Source organism: Scyliorhinus canicula, chromosome 26 (assembly GCF_902713615.1).
Source record: "Scyliorhinus canicula chromosome 26, sScyCan1.1, whole genome shotgun sequence".
Lineage (NCBI taxonomy): Eukaryota > Metazoa > Chordata > Chondrichthyes > Carcharhiniformes > Scyliorhinidae > Scyliorhinus > Scyliorhinus canicula.
The window spans coordinates 9,166,786-9,188,018 of NC_052171.1; the positions used below are offsets into that span (position 1 = coordinate 9,166,786).

At 51.4% G+C, this 21,233-nt stretch overlaps 1 protein-coding gene across 5 annotated transcripts in view; it reads right to left on the bottom strand.

Moving 5' to 3' along the window:
* The window catches only part of LOC119957434 (myoferlin-like), a 127,169-nt gene that overhangs the window by 104,273 nt on the left and 1,663 nt on the right, over nt 1–21,233 (bottom strand). For 4 of the 5 annotated variants that reach the window (XM_038785505.1, XM_038785501.1, XM_038785503.1 and 1 more), the window contains exons 2-7: nt 17,429–17,484; nt 13,291–13,382; nt 8,952–9,060; nt 7,757–7,820; nt 5,560–5,735; nt 2,076–2,204 (exon numbers count right to left, since the gene is read on the bottom strand). In XM_038785505.1, the coding sequence (XP_038641433.1) occupies nt 2,076–2,204; nt 5,560–5,735; nt 7,757–7,820; nt 8,952–9,060; nt 13,291–13,382; nt 17,429–17,484 (626 nt within the window). The remainder of the gene's footprint in view (nt 1–2,075; nt 2,205–5,559; nt 5,736–7,756; nt 7,821–8,951; nt 9,061–13,290; nt 13,383–17,428; nt 17,485–21,233) is intronic. The other variant, XM_038785502.1, reaches the window with a different exon arrangement.

The following is a 21,233-nucleotide window of genomic DNA, read 5'->3' on the forward strand; positions in this document are numbered from 1 at the left end:
TTTATTTTTTACAATGAAGGGGCAATTTAGCGTGGCCAATCCACCTACCCTGCCCATCTTTGGGTTGTGGGGGTGAGACCCACGCAGACATGGGGAGAATGTGCAAACTCCACACGGACAGTGACCCGGGACCGGGATAGAACCTGGGTCCTCGGCGCCGTGATGCAGCAGTGCTAACCACTGCGCCACCATGCTACCCTGGGCTAGCTCTAACTTTACCATGATGCCACCCTTCCTTCTGGACTCCTCTCTCTAAAGGGTAGTTTATCCCTGCTTACCCAAGCGAACCTCCTCATCAACGTTGGCCCACTTTGGACACCTGCATATTTACTGCCCACTGCCATCCTCCAGCTAATAGCCCGCCGAAAGCATTCAGAAACAAGCACTGAATCGGATCTTTGGTAATGCATAGCAAAGCCAGGCTGAGAACAAAAGCAGCTGGATATGTTCTTCCCTTACTGAAAGGCGGGAAAAAAGCTCCGCCTGGATTTCGAAACACTTGATTGCCACTATCTCTTACCACAACCATGCACGAGTAAATGTGCGATGGAATTAAGGAGGAAAGATTAAATTCCGTAAATAAGCTACAGAACAAACGGACAATGACACAGCCCAGTGCCCTACTTAATAAGAGTCAGAAACAATTTGTAAAGGACTCTTGGGGTCCATGTACATAGATCTCCCAAATTTGTCACCCAGGTTGATAGGGTTATTAAGAAGGCGTATGGTGTGTTGGCTTTCATTAACAGGAGGATTGAGTTTAAGAGCCGCGAGGTTTTGCTGCAGCTTTACAAAAACTCTGGTTAGACCTCACTTGGAATGTTGTGTCCAGTTCTGGTTGCCACATTATAGGAAGGATGTGGATGCTTTGGAGAGGGTACAGAGGAGATTTACCAGGTTGCTGCCTGGACTGGAGGGCAGGCGAATGAAGGTTGAGGGAGCTCGGGCTTTTCTCACTGGAGCGAAGGTAGAGGTGACTTGATAGAGGTGTACAAGGTGATGAGAGGCATGGATAGAGTGGATAGCCAGAGACTTTTCCCCAGGGTTGAAATGGCTGTCACGAGGGGACATAGTTTTAAGGTGATTGGAGGAAGGTATAGGGGAGAGGTCAGAGGTAGGTTCTTTACACAGAGAGTGGTGGGTGTGTGGAATGCACTGCCAGCAGAGGTGGTGGAGTCAGAGTCATTAGGGACATTTAAGCAACTCTTAGACAGGCACATGGACAGCAGTAAATTGAAGGGGTTTAGGTTAGATTGATCTTAGATTAGGATAAATGGTCGGCACAATGTCATGGGCTGAAGGGCCTGTACTGTGCTGTACTGTTCTATGTTCTATGATTGAAAATCTAATTCATTCACCCCGACAGCAGATCGATGGACTTTACTACAAGATACAGAGTATAGCACACCTTTCATTTCTATCCTGTAAATTAACGAGACCTACACTTTGTAACATGTTGCATTTATTTGTATACTCAATTGTTCAAAATTGTACAAATTTATTATTTTAGACCTGATTTTTCTTTTAATGATTGCCTATGATTAAGATGACTTGTATCATTCGAATCGCCACAATTATTTTCTCTTCTACATTTTGAGTACCCAATTCTTTTTTTTCCAAGTAAGGGGCAATTTAGCGTGGCCAATCCACCTAGCCTGCACACCTTTGGATTGAAATGAAAATGAAATGAAAATCGCTTATTGTCACGAGTAGGCTTCAATGAAGTTACTGTGAAAAGCCCCTAGTCGCCACATTCCGGCCCCTGTTCGGGGAGGCTGATAGGGGAATTGAACCGTGCTGCTGGCCTGCCTTGGTCTGCTTTAAAAGCCAGCGATTTAGCCCAGTGTGGGAGTGCAACCCACGCAGACACGGGGAGAATTTGCAAAACTCCACATGGGCAGTGACCCGGGGCCGGGATGGAACCCGGGTCCTCGGGGCCGTGAGGTAGCAGTGCTAACCACTGCGCCACCGTGCTGCCCCCACAATTCAGTGGTTGCCACCAGGATGAATTTTCAAAGAATTAATTATCTATCTATCCGAGTCGCCTGCTGCAGAATAAAAGCGGTGCCACCTACCTCGTCGAAGAAGGGGTTGTTCCCCCGTTTGATTCTTGTTCGGAAAGAATTGTCCCCAACGTACACCTTCACCACTGGTCTGATGTTGGCACCTTGCAGCTGGCGGCCCTCGATGATGCGGATTCGAACCTAACGACAAGGAAATGTCACAGCTCGCTCCTTTGCAGCAACGCGCAGCCATTTGGCCCATCTTGCTCATGTTGGCCCCCATTGTAACACTGAGAGGGTTTTCATTTTGTCCATTGTGAAAGATTCTATTGAACCTGCCTGCAGTGCCCTGGCAGACAGTGCAATCCAGGCCACGACACCACGCTGCCAGGACAATCCTATCTGACTGGTGAAGCCAAGGCCAGGGCACAGAGCTTTCCTTTACTGAGAAAGCTTATTGAAAGTCTCACAGCTCTCCTCTCACACCACTGCCCCAGTGCTCTTCTATCTATAGAAACAGAGAAAATAGGAGCAGGAGGAGGCCATTCGGCCCTTCGAGCCTGCTCCGCCATTCATTATGAACATGTTGATCATCTAACACATTAACCAGTTCCTGCTTTCCCCCATATCCTTTGATCCCTTTAGCCCCAAGTGCTATATCTGTTTCTTGAAAACATACAATTTTTTGCCTCACTACTTTCTGTGGTAGCAAATTCCACAGGCTGACCACTCTCTAGGTGAAGAAATTTCTCCTCACCTCTGTCCTAAATGGTTTACCCCGTATCCTGAGACTGTGACCCCTGGTTTTTGATTCCCCCACCACTGGGAACATCCTTCCTGCATCTACCTTGTCTAGTCCTGTCAGAATTTTTCTTCTAAGAGATCCCCCCACCATTCTTATAATAGCCAGCAAATATAATCCTAACTAATTCAATCTCTCCTCATATGACCCATGATCCCAGGAATCAGTCTGGTAAACCTTTGCTGTACTCCCTCTAGTGCAAGAACATCCTTCCTCAGATCAGGAGACCAAAACTGCCCACAATACTCCAGATGTGGCCTCACCAAGGCCCTGCATAATTGCAGCAACACATCCCTGCTTCAGTACTCGAAATGAAGGCCAACAAACCATTTGCCTTCTTTACCTGCATGCTTACCTTCAGTGAATGGTGTACAAGGCACCCAGGTCCCGTTGCACATTCCCTCCTCTCTGTCTATAGCCCAGGGCAATATAGGCTAGAGAGTAGGCCCCATGAGTGGCCCTCCTTTATCACAGCGGCCGCAAGATTGAAAATCGGGCTCCTTCACTAACCATGAACTCACGAACGCCATTAAATACATTAAACGCACACGCCCAATACTTCACAATGAAAAATGCTCAATCATTCACAGATAAATAGAACTGTCATCAACTTCAAACGGTGAACATAAAATAAATATTCATGCTTGATCGGCGCAGAGGGAGCGCACGCACGGCTCTCACAGTCAACGTTGTGAGCAATCGGCATTTCCCTCACTTTGCTTGGCCCTTGATTCACTTCAGTCCACAGGTTGGAATAACGCGGGCGTAAATCTGCGGAGTGCGGCGACACTGCGCGTAGGCAACGGTCAACAAAATGGTGCGCAGGCCGCAGTGGCGAGCTTCCCCTTATTTACACCATAAAACTCTTCCATATTCCTGTTTTTCCTTAGCCCAGCTTCTAACCAAAAGCAAAGGAATCCTCCCTTTACAAAGCAGGGTGACTGCAAAGTCACGGCACCGACGTGGAGCTTCACTGGCTAGTTACACATGTAGCCTGCCTGAGAGCTCACCAACTTCACAGACACTTTATTGTAGCGAGTGCCACACAGAGAAGGATGGTTTCCAGCCACAGCTATTGAGGTATGGATGCCCCATGAAACAGCACAAATATCAGAAGCAATAGGAGCAGCAGTGGATGATGTGGCCCCTCGAATCTGCTCCTCCATTTAATAAGACTGATCAGAATTCTGCCCATAGCTTCACTCTCCTGCTTGATGAACTAGGCCTTAAACATGGTCAACGATCCAGGCTTCGAACATATGGCCCAGGCCTCGAACATGGTCAAAAGCCCAGGCCTTGAACATGGTCAATGACCCAGGCTTCGAACATAGTGAACGGCCCAGGCCTCGAACATGGTCAAAAGCCCAGGCCTTGAACATGGTCAATGACCCAGGCCTCGAACATGGGAACAGCCCAGGCCTTGAAGATGGTTAACGACCCAGGCCTTGAACATGGTCAATGACCCAGGCCTTGAACATGGTCAATGACCCAGGCCTTGAACATGGTCAATGACCCAGCCTTAAACATGGGAAAGGCCCAGGCCTTGAACATGGTTAACGATCCAGGCTTTGAACATGGTCAATGACCCAGGCTTTGAACATGGTCAATGACCCAGGCTTTGAACATGGTCAATGACCCAGGCTTTGAACATGGTCAATGACCCAGGCCTTGAACATGGTCAATGACCCAGGCCTTGAACATGGTCAATGACCCAGGCCTCGAACATGGGAACAGCCCAGGCCTTGAAGATGGTTAACGACCCAGGCCTTGAACATGGTCAATGACCCAGGCCTTAAACATGGGAATGGCCCAGGCCTTGAACATGGTTAACGATCCAGGCCTTGAACATGGTCAATGACCCAGGCCTTGAACATGGTCAATGACCCAGGCCTTGAACATGGTCAATGACCCAGGCCTTGAACATGGTCAATGACCTAGGCCCCAACATGGTCAATGACCCAGGCCTCGAACAAGGACAATGACCCATCCCCAACTGCTCTCTGGGGGCTAGAAGTCCAAAGTCTAATGATCCTCTGAGAACAAAAACCCTCCTCAGCTACATGTTAAACGGAAGTCCCCTTCTTCTCAAACTGTGTCCCCGAGGTCTAGATTCCCTCAGCAGCGGAAAGATCCTCTGAAAATCCACCCTGTCAAACCTACCCCTCAGAACCTGGTGTGTTTCACTGATATCATCTCCCATTCTTCTGAACTCCAATGCGTATGGGCCCAGCCTGCTCAACCTTTCCCCATATGACAAACCCCTTCCTCCCAGGGATCAGCCAAGTGAACATCCTTCGAACTGTTCCCAATGCTGTGTACAAAACTGTCCACAGTACTCCAGCTGTGCCCTGTACAGCTGCAGCAACACTAGCCGACGACAGAATGGGATAGACGGTCAGCTTACTGGTCCCCCCCGGCCCCTCCTCCCCAATGGATTGGTTGAAGGATGAATGTTGGCCAAGGCAATTGAAGAGAGCACCTTGCTCTTCAAACAGTGGGATGGCATGCTTCATAACCTAACTCTAACATATCCCCTCAATGTAAGGCTCTCAGGTACAGGATTATCGCGTAGCAACCGAGTCTCCGCTCATGCCACTCAGTTGAAAGCCTTTACCTGACTGATCATTCTCTCTTTCAACTGACTAAACGGAGCAAGTTCAACAGTTACATGCAACCAACTGCGAGACTGTGCCCAAGTGAACGATACCTGATGACACTCGTGGTTTTCTGATGTAGCTCTCCTCCCCCTTTTACCTGGAAGTCCTGTGCTTTGTCTGCAAACCTCCTCGTGAGCTTTGCGGTTTCCCTGATGGAGCTGATTTCTGGCGTCGGCGATCGGGACTGCTGCAGAGCTTCCTGCAGTCTGGGAACGCTTGTGTCCTGCAGCTCTGGATGCTCCACTTTGCCTGAGAACACAGATCGAGTGTTGCCTGGGGAGTGTACACACAGACACACACGTACACACACACACGTACTCATGTACATGTACACACACACACACACACACGTACACTCACACATGTACACACAAGTACACACACGTATGCACACACAAGTACACACGTAGACACACACAGATACACACACACGTACACACGTATATACACACACATACACAAACACACACGTGTACACACACACACACGTATACACACACACACGGAAACATAGAAAATAGGATTAGCAGGAAGCCATTTGGCCCTTCGAGACGGCTCTGCCATTCATTATTGACCATGGCTGATCATCCAAATCAATAGCCTAACCCGAACCCTAACTCCCTTCGTCCCCATATCCTTTGATCTGCTTCGCTCCAAGTGCTATATCTAACTGCTCCTTGAAAACATGCAATGTTTCACCGCCAATTGCTTCCTGGGGTAGCGAATTCCACAGGCCGACCACTCTCTGGGTGAAGAAATTTCTCCCCATCTCTGTCCGAAATGGTCTGACCTGTATACTCAGGTGACCCCCTGGTTCTGGGAGCCATCACCGTTGCACCTACCCTATCTAGTGCTATTAGAAAGAAGGAATTTGGGGGTGAGTGACAGGGTGCTCTCGGGTTCCCTGCGCTCCCCGCGAGGGGGGTGAGTGACAGGGTGCTCTCGGGGGTCTGGGTCGGGGAGGGGAAGATATCCGATATCTACAAGCTTATGCAGGAGGTGGAAGAGGCGTCAGTAGAGGAGCTGAAAACGAAATGGGAGGGGGAACTGGGGGAACAGATCGAAGACGGGACATGGGCTGATGCCCTGGAGAGGGTACATTCTTCCTCCTCGTGTGCACGGCTTAGCCTCATCCAATTCAAGGTGCTGCATAGGGCCCACATGACTGGGACGAGGATGAGTAGGTTCTTTGGGGCGAAGATAGGTGTGTCAGGTGCTCGGGGAGTCCAGCGAACCATGCCCATATGTTCTGGGCATGCCCGGCATTGGAGGAGTTCTGGAAGGGGGTGGCGAGGACAGTGTCAAGGGTGGTGGGATCCAGGGTCAAGCCAGGATGGGGACTCGCGATCTTTGGGGTTGGGGTAGAGCCGGGAGTGCAGGAGGCGAAAGAGGCCGGTGTGCTGGCCTTTGCGTCCCTAGTAGCCCGGCGTAGGATTTTGCTACAGTGGAAGGACGCGAGGCCCCCAAGCGTGGAGACCTGGATCAATGACATGGCGGGCTTCATTAAGCTTGAGAAGGTTAAATTTGCCCTGTGAGGATCGGTGCAAGGGTTCTTTAAATGGTGGCAACCTTTCCTCGACTTTCTGGCTCAACGATAGGGTACGGGGACAGTAGCAGCAGCAACCCGGGGGGGTGGGGGGGGGGGGGGACGTTGATTATGTTTGCTTATTTTATTTAAATTTGATTTATTTAATTTTAATTTATGGTTCAGTTCTCTTGTTGGGGGGGGGGGGGGGGGAGTGTGATACATGTGATGTTATGGTATGGGGGGAAGTGTGGGTGTTATGGGGCTGTTAGTTGCATATTACTGCTTGTTGCTATACTTGTTGTTATATTTTTATATTTTCTGTAAAAAATTCCAATAAAAATTATTTTTTAAAAAAAGAAAGAAGGAATTTGCCAATACTTGTCACAATAATAAAAATTATTATTATCTGGGTGAATGGAGTCACAACAGGACAGAAGGCGCCCATATGGCCCACTGAACACGCTAGCTCGCTGCAAACCCTTTTGCATCCCCGTTTGTAACTACTGACCCCTTGAAAACATGCCGATCTATCATTCTTTGGTCCAAGGGTGGACCTTCTCATGCCTAACTGCGTTGAAATTTATTAGCCGTCATTTCCAACCACTGAACCCCTTGACCTATCTCTGTAAACTTAAATGCTGACGCCTCTACGTTAGTTACCAGTGTGATCGTTTTCCAACACCGGCCGTTACATTCTCTACGATCGGTAAGTTGAGAGCCAATTACCTGTGCTTAACACAAAACGCGCAAGGAGTGTCTCACTTACCCTCGACTTTCTCTTTTTTACTGACGAGGGGGGGCTGATAGGAGATTTCAAAGTTGAGTGCGTTCTGAAAACGAGAGGGCGGCGAGAAGCAAATGCATGAGTTTCCAGCAATTCGGTTTCTGTTTCATCCCCAGCCCGGCACGGCCCGGCCTACTCTGGGTCCTGCTGCAGTCCAAGCACTGGTCGTCCTTCAACAGCCCGGAGTGCCGGAAGGTTCCCTCGGTCACAGAGGGCCTCATAACGAACAGCTTGCGTTTATGTACAATACCAGCACCTTGCATTTACACAGCATTTTTTAATAAATGTAGAGTACCCAAATTATATATTTTTTACCAATTAAGGGGCAATTCAGCGTGGCCAATCCACCTACCCCGCACATCTTTGGGTTGTGGGGGCAAAACCCACACAGACACGGGGAGAATGTGCGAACTCCGCACGGACAGTGACCCAGAGCCGGGATCGAACCTGGGACTTCGGCGCCGTGAGGCAGCAGGGCTAACCCACTGTGCCACCGTGCTGCCCTACACAGCACTTTTAACACGGCAAAACTTGGAAAGGCGCTTCTCAGGAGCCTGATCTGACATTGAGGCATATTTTAGGACAGGTGACTCAGATCTTGATCGAAGGAGGAAACTTTGAGGGGCATCTTAAAGGGGGAAATAGGGGGGCTTCGAGCCCAGGCCACATAGGCACAGCCGCCAATGGCGGAAAGAGGCGTTAATGTTATGTCAATTGTATTGTAAGGTAAATCATAGAATTTACAGTGCAGAAGGAGGCCATTCGGCCCATCGAGTGTGCACCGGCCCTTGGATGGAGCACCCCCACCCTATCCCCGTAACCCAGCAACGCCACCTAATCTTTCTTGGACACTAAGGGCAATTTAATCATGGCCAATCCACCTGACCAGCTCATCTTTGGATTGTGGGAGGAAACCGGAGCATCCGGAGCAAACCCACGCAGACACGGGGAGAACGTGCAGACTCCGCACAGACAGTGGCCCAAGCCGGGAATCGAACCTGGGACCCAGGAGCTGTGAAGCAACTGTGCTAGGTGGAGGATACTGATTATGTATCTTCAGCATATATAAAAAAGGGCCATTCTTGTTGAATTCACTGCTTTTTAGTTCTGTTCAAAAAGAGTATAGAAATGGGACGGCTTGACACTGGGTTGGTAGGGAGGAGGTCAGAAACCTCACCTTCGTTTTCTGTTTCCTCTTATCCAGCAGAGGAACTTTGACGAAAGACACATTTTTGCTCCTCTCTCCGACCAGGTTGGCGAGCCGGACGTTGATGGTCCCAAGAAGTCTGTGGGGGAACAGGAAAGATAATATCCCGTCACCGCGGGTTACGTGGTCACGAGCAGGGATGTACTTCTGAGGCTGTATCAGGCTCTGGTCAGACCCCATTTGGAGTATTGTGAGCAGTTTTGGGCCCTGTATCCAAGGAAGGATGTGCTGGCCTTGGAAAGGGTCCAGAGGAGGTTCACAAGAATGATCCCTGGAATGAAGAGCTTGTCGTATGAGGCGCAGTTGAGGACTTTAGGCCTGTACTCGTTGGAGTTTAGAAGGATGAGGGGAGATCTCATTGAAACTTACAGGATACTGCAAGGCCTGGATAGAGTGTACGTGGAGAGGATGTTTCCACTTGTTGGAGAAACTAGAACCAGAGGGCACAGCCTCTGTAGGGACGATCCTTTAAAACAGAGATGAGGAGGAATTTCTTCAGCCAGAGGGTGGTGAATCTGTGGAACTCTTTGCCGCAGAAGGCTGTGGAGGCCAAATCACTGAGTGTCTTGAAGGCAGAGATAGATAGGTTGTTGATTAATAAGGGGATCAGGGGTTAGGGGGAGAAGGCAGGAGAATGGGGATGAGAAAAATATCAGCCATGATTGAATGGCGGAGCAGACTCGATGGGCCAAGTGGCCTAATTCTGCTCCTATGTGTTATGGTCTTATGGCTCTGTCCTGTACGAAGAGACCTGGATAGAGTGGACGTGGAGAGGATGCTTCCACTTGTAGGAAAAACTAGAACCAGAGGACACCATCCCAGACTAAAGGGACGATCCTTTAAAACAGAGATGAGGAGGAATTTCTTCAGCCAGAGGATGGTGAATCTGTGGAACTCTTTGCCGCAGAAGGCTGTGGGGGCCAAATCACTGAGTGTCTTTAAGACAGAGATAGATAGGTTCTTGATTAATAAGGGGATCAGGGGTTATGGGGAAAAGGCAGGAGAATGGGGATGAGAAAAATATCAGCCATGATTCAATGGCGGAGCAGACTCGATGGGCCGTGTGGCCTAATTCTGCTCCTATGTCTTATGGTCTTACTTAGCCACCCTCGTCACTGATAACTCACACTCAAGCCTCTGAGAAACAAGGGCCTAAGCACTTCAGCGCGTCATCCAATTTACAGAATTTGGCAACATTCCCTCAATAATACCTGGGAGGGGAATCCAATGAGAAAAGGTTGGGCCTGTGTCCATTGCCGTGTAGAAACTTCAGGGATGATTTAACTGAATTATACAAGATCCTGAGGGGACTTGATAGGGTGGATGCTAAGAGAACCTCTCTCCTTGTGGCAGACTCTGGAACGAGGGGGGGAACACAGTTCAAAAATAGGTGACCTCCCACTTAAGACGGAGATGAGAAGAATTATTTTTTAATCTCGGAGGGTTGAGCGCCTTTGTGTCTCTCTTAGCTAGAGAGCGGTGGGTGGGGAGGGGCGGGGGGCAGGGCCAATTAACAGCGTTAAGGTGGAGGTCGATAGATTCTTGACTGGCAAGGGAGTTATCGGGGGTGGAATGTGGAGGTGAGGCCATGATCTTATTGAATGGCGGAGCAGGCCCGAGGCGGCTCCAAATTCGTACCAGGAGTTGGAAAGAGAGTCTTCCTCTGCCTATTCAGTACGAATGTTCAAGATCCTGCAGGGGATATTCACAACAGCAGCAAGAGATGGAGTTCCTGCTCAGCGTTCCTCCTTCAACACTGCCAAATGACCGACTCACTCATTCATCGTATTGCCGTGAGCGGGAACTTGCTGTGCTCAACTTGGCAACTGCTTTCCACTTCAAAGTGGCGGGGATCGACACATCGAAGTAATTAATCGTGTCAAGGACTTTGACATGGCTTGGGAGATCTGATGTGGTGTAATAGTGATGGAAGATTTTTTTTTCCCTCGTAGGACGTGACTTTTTCTCCCCAAGAACCTTATTTAGAGCACAGACAGCCAATTTTGTGGGCCCTCAAACAACAGGAAATCCTGGAGTGCAGGGGCACATCTATATGGTGCACACATAGATGATGGCCATTTTGGGTGACCCCTAGACAAAGGGACACCCCGGAGCGCAGGGACACATCCATATGGCCTACACACAGACGGTGGCCATCTTGGGTTTCCCCTGGACAAAGGGAGACCCTGGAGCGCAGAGACACATCTATATGGCGTACACACAGACGGCGGCCATCTTGGGTGGCCCCTGGACAAAGGGAGACCCCGGAGCGCAGGGACACATCCATATGGCGTACACACAGACGGCGGCCATCTTGGATGGCCCCTAGACAAAGGGACCACCCATGTGGCATAGATGGAGTTGGGGTAGAAGGTCAGCCATGATCACCTTGAGAGAGTGGGAATATAAGAGTTTTTTTCCAAGTGGCAGTCAGTGACTCGTGGGGTAGCGCAGCAATCAGTGCTTGGCCCTCAGCTGCTGAAGATATATTTAAATGACCTGGATGAGGGAAGCAAATGTAACATTTGCAAGTTTGCCAAGGACACAAAACTGGGTGGAATTATGAGTGGTGAGGAGGGTGCAAGGAGGATTCAAGGTGATTTAGACAATTGAGTGAGCGGGCAAACACATGGCAGATGCAGTTATTTTTTTTTTACAAATTTAGAGTACCCAATTCATTTATTCTAATTAAGGGGCAATTTTAGCGTGGCCAATCCACCTACCCTGCACATGTTTGGGTTGTGGGGGCGAAACCCACGCAACTCAAGGAGAATGTGCAAACTCCACACGGACAGTGACCCGGGGCCGGGATTGAACCTGGGACCTCGGCGCCGTGAGGCAGCAGTGCTAACCACTGTGCGCTGCCATGCCACCCCAGATGCAATACAATTGAATGTGAAGTTATACTCCTCAGCGTGAAAAAGAGAAAGGAAGAATATTGTTTAGATGCCGACATATTGGGGGGGGGGGGGGGGGGGTGTAGGTGTACAAAGGGATCTGGGTGTCCTTCAATGAAAGTGGAGGGGCAAGGAATGAGGGAGGCAAATGGTATGTTGGCTTTCATTGCAAGAGGGGTTTGAGTTCAGAAGTAGAGATATCTTACTGCGGTTCTACGGGGCCTTGGAAAGACCACACATGGGGTATTGCGTACAACTTTGGTCTCCCTAACTAAGAAAGGATATACTTGCCTGAGGAGTGCTGCCTCAACTCCATCTTTGTGTGTGCCATATGGATGTGCCCCTGCAATCCGGGGTTTCCCTTTGTCCAGGGACCACCCAAGGTGGCCACCATATGTATGTACGCCACTCGGCTGATAGCGGGATTGACGGGACTGTCCTAGGAGGAGAGATTGGTTGGACTGGGCCTGTATTCACTCCAGTTTAGAAGGATGAGAGGAGGTCTGATTGAATCTTATTCAATTCTAACAGGGTCACCTGATGAAGGAACTGTGCTTTGTAAGCTAGCGATTCGAAACAAACCTGTTGGACTTTAACCTGGTGTTGTAAGACTTCTTACTGTGCCCAGTCCAACGCCGGCATCTCCACATCATGGCTAAACAGGGATGGACAGACTTTTTTTTAAAATTTAGATTACCCAATTATTTTTTCCAATTAAGGGGCAATTTAGCATGGCCAATCCACCTACTCTGCACATTTTTGGGTTGTGGGGGCGAAACCCACGCAGACACGGGGAGAATGTGCAAACTCCACACAGACAGTGACCCAGAGCCGGGATCGAACCTGGGACCTCAGTCCGTGAGGCGGTTGTGCTAACCACTAGGCCACCGTGCTGCCCTAGGGATGGACAGACTTGATACAGGGAGGATGTTTTCTCTGGGTGGGGAATGTAGAACCAGGGGACGCAGTCTCAGGAGATAGGTTGGACCATTTAGGACTGAGAGAGGGCCAGTTTCGCTCAGTTGACTGGACGGCTGGTTCGTGATACAGAGCGAGGCCAGCAGCGCGGGTTCAATTCCCGGACTGGCTGAGGTTATTCTTGACAGCGTCATCTACTCAACCTTGTCCCTCGCCCGAGGAGTGGTGATCCTCAGGTTAAAAACTACCACCATTCAGCCTATGGTCATCTGGGACTATGGTGACTTTTCTTTAGTGAAATTCTCTACCACAGAAGGCTAAAGTCACTCAATGTGTTCAAGAAAGAGATAGATAATTGTTTACATTTTATTGGCATCAAGGCGTCTGGGGAGAAAGCGGAAAGATGGCATTGAGATCAAGGATCAACAACCATCGTATTGAATAGGGGAACAACTCGATGAGCATCCTCTTTGCAAAGCGCAGAATAATGTTACCTGCCCTTTCCAACTTTATCTTTGCCTTTCAGCTGAATCTGCAGAGTAGATCTGGCATCAAGGGGATTTCCTTTCAACTTAAACTCCAGTGTCTAAATGGTTCAAAATAGGACGGGTAACAATTTAGTATTAAAAATGTCAACACAAACAGCCCCACATGACACCGCACGGCCCACTTTGTATATCTAACACTGCACATCCCTCCCTGTACACCCGACACTGCACACCCCTCCCTGTACACCCAACACTGCACACCCCTCCCTGTACACCCGACACTGCACACCCCATCCTGTACACCCAACACTGTACACCCTCCCTATACACCCGACACTGCACACCCCCCCTGTACACCGACACTGCACGCCCCTCCCTGTACACCCGACACTGCACACCCCTCCCTGCACACCCCTCCCTGTACACCCGACACTGCACACCCCATCCTGTACACCCGTCACTGCACACCCCTCTCTGCACACCCGACACTGCACACCCCTCCCTGTACACCCAACACTGCACACCCCTCCCTGCACACCCCTCCCTGTACACCGACACTGCACACCCCTCGCTGTACACCCTACACTGCACACCCCTCCCTGTACACCCTACACTGCACACCCCTCTCTGCACACCCGACACTGCACACCCCTCTCTGCACACCCGACACTGCACACCCCTCCCTGCACACCCCTCTCTGCACACCCGACACTGCACACCCCTCCCTGCACACCCCTCCCTGTACACCGATACTGCACACCCCTCCCTGTACACCCGACACTGCACACCCCTCGCTGTACACCCAACACTGCACACCCCTCCCTGTACACCCAACACTGCACACCCCCCACTGTACACCGACACTGCACACCCCTCCCTGCACACCCCTCCCTGTACACCCAACACTGCACACCCCTCCCTGTACACCCAACACTGCACACCCCTCCCTGTACACCCAACCCTGCACACCCCTCGCTGTACACCCAACACTGCACACCCCTCCCTGTACACCCAACACTGCACACCCCCCCCCCTGTACACCGACACTGCACACCCCTCCCTGCACACCCCTCCCTTTACACCCAACACTGCACATCCCTCCCTGTACACCCAACACTGCACACCCCTCCCTGCACACCCCTCCCTGTACACCCAACACTGCACACCCCTCCCTGTACACCCGACACTGCACACCCCTCCCTGTACACCCAACACTGCACACCCCTCCCTGTACACCCAACACTGCACACCCCTCCCTGTACACCCAACACTGCACACCCATCCCTGTACACCCAACACTGCACACCCCTCCCTGCACACCCCTCCCTGTACACCCGACACTGCACACCCCTCCCTGTACACCCCTCCCTGTACACCGACACTGCACACCCCTCGCTGTACACCCAACACTGCACACCCCTCCCTGTACACCCAACACTGCACACCCCTCCCTGTATACGACACTGCACACCCCAACCTGTACACCCGACACTGCACACTCTCTGCACACCCACCCCTGTACACCCAACACTGCACACCCCTCCCTGTACATGGGACACTGTACACCCCTCCCCGTACACCCGACACTGCACATCCCTCCCTGTACATGGGACACTGTACACCCTTCCCTGTACACCCGACACTGCACACCCCTCCCCGTACACCCAATACTGCACACCCCTCCCTGTACACCCTACACTGCACACCCATCCCTGTACACCAACACTGCACACCCCTTCCTGTACACCCGATACTGCACACCCTCCCTGTACACCCGACACTGCACACCCCTCCCTGTACATGGGACACTGCACACCCCTCGCTGTACACCCAACACTGCACACCCCTCCCTGTACACCGACACTGCACACTCCAAGCTGTACACCTAATACTGCACACCCCATCCTGTACATCCGTCACTGCACACCCGACACTGCACACCCCTCCCTGTACACCCTCCCTGTACACCCAACACTACACACCCTCCCTATACACCTGACACTGCACACCCCTCCCTGTACACCCTCCCTGTACACCCTCCCTGTACACCCGACACTACACACCCTCCCTGTACTCCCAACACTGCACACCCCTCCCTGTACACCCGACACTGCACACCCCTCCCTGTACACCGACACTGCACACCCCTCCCTGTACACCCTCCCTGTACACCCGACACTACACACCCCTCCCTGTACACCCTCCCTGTACACCCGACACTACACACCCTCCCTGTACTCCCAACACTGCACACCCCTCCCTGTACACCCGACACTGCACACCCCTCCCTGTACACCGACACTGCACACCCCTCCCTGTACACCCGACACTACACACCCTCCCTGTAAACCCGACTCTACACACCCTCCCTGTAAACCCGACACTGCACACCCCTCCCTGCACACCCAACACTGCACACCCCTCCCTGTACACCCTACACTGCACACCCCTCCCTGTACACTCAACACTGTACACCCTCCCTGTACATCCGCCCTGTACACCAGACACTGCACACCCCTCCCTGTACACCCGACACTGCACATCCCTCCCTGTACATGGGGCACTGCACACCCCTCCCTGTACACCCGACACTGCACACCCCTCCCTGTACACCCAACACTGCACACCCCTCCCTGTACACCCTACACTGCACACCCCTCCCTGTTCACCCAATACTGCACACCCCTCCCTGTACACCCAACACTGCACACCCCTCCCTGTACACCCGACACTGCACACCCCTCCCTGTACACCCGACACTGCACACCCCTCCCTGTACACCCGGCACTGCACACCCCTCCCTGTACACCCGACACTGCACACCCCTCCCTGTACACCCTACACTGCACACCCATCCCTATACACCCAACACTGCACATCCCTCCCTGCACACCCCTCCCTGTACACCCGACACTGCACACCCCTCCCTGTACACCCGACACTGCACATCCCTCCCTGTACATGGGGCACTGCACACCCTCCCTGTACACCCGACACTGCACACCCTCCCTGTACACCCAACACTGCACACCCCTCCCTGCACACCCCTCCCTGTACACCCAACACTGCACACCCCTTCCTGTACACCTGACACTGCACACCCCTCCCTGTACACCCGACACTGCACATCCCTCCCTGTACATGGGGCACTGCACACCCTCCCTGTACACCCGACACTGCACACCCTCCCTGTACACCCTACACTGCACACCCATCCCTATACACCCAACACTGCACATCCCTCCCTGCACACCCTACACTGCACACCCATCCCTATACACCCAACACTGCACATCCCTCCCTGCACACCCCTCCCTGTACACCCGACACTGCACACCCCTCCCTGTACACCCGACACTGCACACCCCTCCCTGTACACCCGACACTGCACATCCCTCCCTGTACATGGGGCACTGCACACCCTCCCTGTACACCCGACACTGCACACCCTCCCTGTACACCCAACACTGCACACCCCTCCCTATACACCCAACACTGCACATCCCTCCCTGTACACCCAACACTGCACACCCCTCCCTGTACACCCAACACTGCACACCCCTCCCTGTACACCCGACACTGCACACCCCTCCCTGTACACCCGACACTGCACATCCCTCCCTGTACATGGGGCACTGCACACCCTCCCTGTACACCCGACACTGCACACCCTCCCTGTACACCCTACACTGCACACCCCTCCCTGTACACCCAACACTGCACACCCCTTCCTGTACACCTGACACTGCACACCCCTCCATATTCCTCCACGACCCTCACTGCACTGCACATACCTCCCCACACAATGCCGTGACTTCCCCTGTGCATCTCAAAACACACTCCAAAACCTCTCCCTCTCTCGCCTCACTGTGTACCGATAACGCCATCTCTCTCTCCCTCTCGCACCTGTGCCCACCTTGCCCATCCTAATCAGTGCCACATCCGGCTGATCAACTCTAAACGCCGACTGTAAATGAAACATGCTATTATTGACACACGATGCCAACAATCTCTCCGATATCGGCAGACGATTGACCCTTTTTACGCGGCACACACTACTCCAAACGCCCATGCCACCTGCTGCCTCAACTCCCCATGCCCAAACTGCCCGAGGAGGTCACATCGATAATACTTTTCCACTTGCCTCGTTCCACCTGACATTCTTGTCCTCTTCCGATAAGCTCGTCCTCTTCTTTTTCCCTGGGAAGAAAGGTGTGAGAGGGCGCCTTTTACTCGGGAGAAGAGGAAAATCCTTGGGAACCAGGTTTGAATGGGGTAACGAACGAGAGGGATCTGAGGTACAGACTTGCAGGTCATCAAAAAGCACAATGTTGGGTAATAAGGGCAAACCAGCAAAGTACAAAGAACTCAAAAGCAGAGAGGTCAATGTTAGCCTTGCAATTTAAAGACTGTGTGGCAATTACCTGACAGGTTTCAACCTCCAGGGGGCAATGCCCCAGCCCCTCCAAAAAAGTCTCCAGCTCTGCGTTCCAGTCAGAGGCTCCGGAAGGTTCTGTCTCACTTACCTGGATTATCCCTCAGGAAATGGTGGGCAGAAAAAAAACATGTTTGATTCCTGGGTAACCAACCAACTGATCCCCCCGTCACACCTCACCATCATCCCGACTCCCCACCTACCCTGACCTTCCCACACTGACCCTCCGACTGCCCTCCCCATTTCATCAACTCCCCTCCTGCCCCCTCTGACCAATCCTGACTCACCGTCCCTGTGACTCCCCCCACAGCCAAATCCCTTCCCGCCCTCCCGCCAGTCCTGATTTCTCCCGTCCCTACGAACCCCCCCCCCCATCCCGAATCCTCCCTGACCTTCCAAACAATCCTTTTTTAAAATTAAAATAAATACATTTAGAGTACCCAATTATTTTTCTTTCCAAAGAAGGGGTAATTTAGCGTGGCCAATCCACCTACCCTGCACATCTTTTTGGGTTGTGGGGGGTGAGACCCACGCAGACACGGGGAGAATGTGCAAACTCCACACGGACAGTGACCCAGAGCTGGGATCGAACCTGGGACCTCGGCGCCATGAGGCAGCAGTGCTAACCACTGTACCGCATGCCACCCCCCCCCCCCCCCCCCCAACATGCAGCCCTCCTTTCAAACAATCTTGACTCTCTCTCTCCACCCCCCGCCATGATATGATCGGACCGCAAAGGTATAAAAAAAAGAGCTTTATTGGGAAGGTGTCTTCGTCTTCTCTGCAGGCTGCTAGACTAGACTGACTATTAGCCGACCCAAACTGCCGATGGTGTCATCAATACATCATGTAATCAAACCCTTAAAGTGACCTTTGTTCTAACGAGGAGCAAACATTAATAAACATCGCCCCGTTTTCCTTCAACCTTTCCCTCCAAATCCTTCCATCCCTTGATTCCCCCCGTCTGTCTCCTACCCCAACTCTACATTACCCTCCCCCCCCCCAACCATCTGACCTCACCACCCCTACCATCTACCACTCTGCCATCCGACCCACTTACCTCACACACGCATTCACTAACACAGGGAGAAGCTCTTCAAATGTTCCAAACTTTTCAACACATTAATGATTGATGGCTCAGCAAAATAGGGCATCAGTTTACAGCAACCGATGACATGGTCACCATTACTGAGAGTGTTTTTTTTCAGTCCCAAGTTACGAATTGAATTTAATCGACTCCGTGAGCTGCTTTTGTGTCGTCTCGGAAAGATGAAATTTGGAATGGTCAAAAGCCCCAAGGTCTCCAAGGGGCAATTTAGCGTGGCCAATCCACCTAACCTGCACATCTTTGGGTTGTGGGAGGGGGTGAGACCCACCCAGACGTGGGGAGGACGTGCAAACTCCACACAGACAATGGCCCGGGGCCGGGATCGAACCCTGATCCTCGGCACCGTAGGTAGCAGTGCTAACCACTGCGCCGCCCTTAAATTAAAACTTCAACCTTGGGGTTGGAGATGTCTTGGTATAGGGGGTTGTTGGAAAGCATGGAATCGTTTGACACAAGGATCGGTCACTGTGGAGACAAAATTGCACATATAGTTTCAGCATAAGGAGGACGTTGGCCTATGCTGAAGCAGCTTTGACAAAGGCACAACTCTATAGCACATTCAACGCAAGAAAACATGCCCAGGGACTTAACCGGTAGAGACAAGCCAGATTAACCATTAGCAACATCAGCTAATACAGCGACCAGGAACATAGAACAAACAGTGCAGAAGGAAGCCATTCAGCCCGTCGAGTCTGCATCAATCCACCCTATCCCATAACCCAATAACCCCTCCTAACCTTTTTGGTCATTAAGGGACAATTTAGCATGGTCAATCCACCTAACCTGCACGTCTTTGGACTGTGGGAGGAAACTGGAGCACCCAGAGGAAACCGGCGTAGACACGGGGAGAACGTGCAGACAGTGACCCAGCGGGGAATCGAACCTGGGACCCTGGCACTGTGAAGCCACAGTGCTATCCACTTGTGCTACCGTGCTGCCCACAAAGTGGGCATGAAAATTTTCATGAGAAATAATAAGGTCGGAATAGGGTTGAGGGTGCAGGAGGTGAGCCTCAAGGACAAGATTAGGTTGGATAGTGTAGTGGTCTCTGTATGTAGCAATACATGATCAGACTATGTTAAGCTAGTACAGGCAACTGAACACTAGATGGCCACACTACAGGACCTATATAAAGGTTTTCCCGCTCTTTCCTAGTGGAGAGTGTGGCTGGAGTGCAGAGCACAGAGCTAGAGAGAAGAAGTTAATAGACATCAGTATTCAGCATTATCTTATTTAATAGTTTAATCTACAGTTATTTGTTTGTTTACTAGTTTAGTATTAAGTAAAAAGAACTCACGAGATTATTTTATATTACTCATTAAATTACTTCATCATCACTGGAAGACCACATAAATACTTCAACAACTTGGCAAGACAAGAGTAATATATATGTTACAATACTGTAATATAACAGAGAGAGAATTGCAGGACTCTATGAATCGAGAGGAAGACACGAGTTCAAGGCTAGAGCAGTGAGGTGGGGTGAGGGTGGAGCTGGGGGGGTGACAGTAGCGGCTGAACAGATTGTCTCAATCTTTGCAACAAGAAAACGTCCATCAGCTCCTCGCACGTACCAACGGAGGCGAGGGTGGAGGAGGCAGGGGAGTGGGGTTCAATACAGTTCGTGGTTTTAGCAATGGAAGGGCATAGCTGGACACCCCTCCGCAGAGCCCTGCCAGACCTGGTGATGGGCGGTTAAGCCAAAGACTTTCCAGTCTGGGTCCCTCAATCTTAAGTGAACGAAGAAGAGGGAAAGCACGACAGCACATAACACAGTGTTTAGCACAGTTGCTTCACAGCTCCAGTGTCCCAGGTTCGATTCCCGGGTCACCATCTGTGCAGAGTTTGCACGTTATCCCTGTGTGTGCGTGGGTTTCCTCCGGGTGCTCCGGTTTCCTCCCACAGTCCAAAGATGTGCAGGTTAGGTGGATTGGCCGTGCTAAATTGCCCTTAGTGTCCAAAAAAGGTTAGGTTGGGTCATGGGGAAAGGGTGGAGGTATGGGCTTAGGTAGGCTGCTCTTTCCAAGGGCCAGTGATGACTCGATGGGCCAAATGGCCTCCTTCTGCACTGTAAATTCTATGAATCTATGAAACTATGAATGATTAGTGAGAGGGTGTAACAGTGGTCGGAGAGGGGGGGAGGAGGAGTATTAAAAGAGGTAGAGGCGGTGTGAGCTAGTTTAGGGGTTGGTTTAGCACAGCGCTAAATCGCTGGCTTTGAAAGCAGACCAAGGCAGGCCAGCAGCACGGTTCAATTCCCGTACCAGCCTCCCCGAACAGGCTCCGGAATGTGGTGACTAGGGGCTTTTCACAGTAACTTCATTTGAAGCCTACTTGCGACAATAAGTGATTTTCATTTCATTTCATTTCAGCTAGCAAAATGGCAGCTACAGAAGTGTCACGATG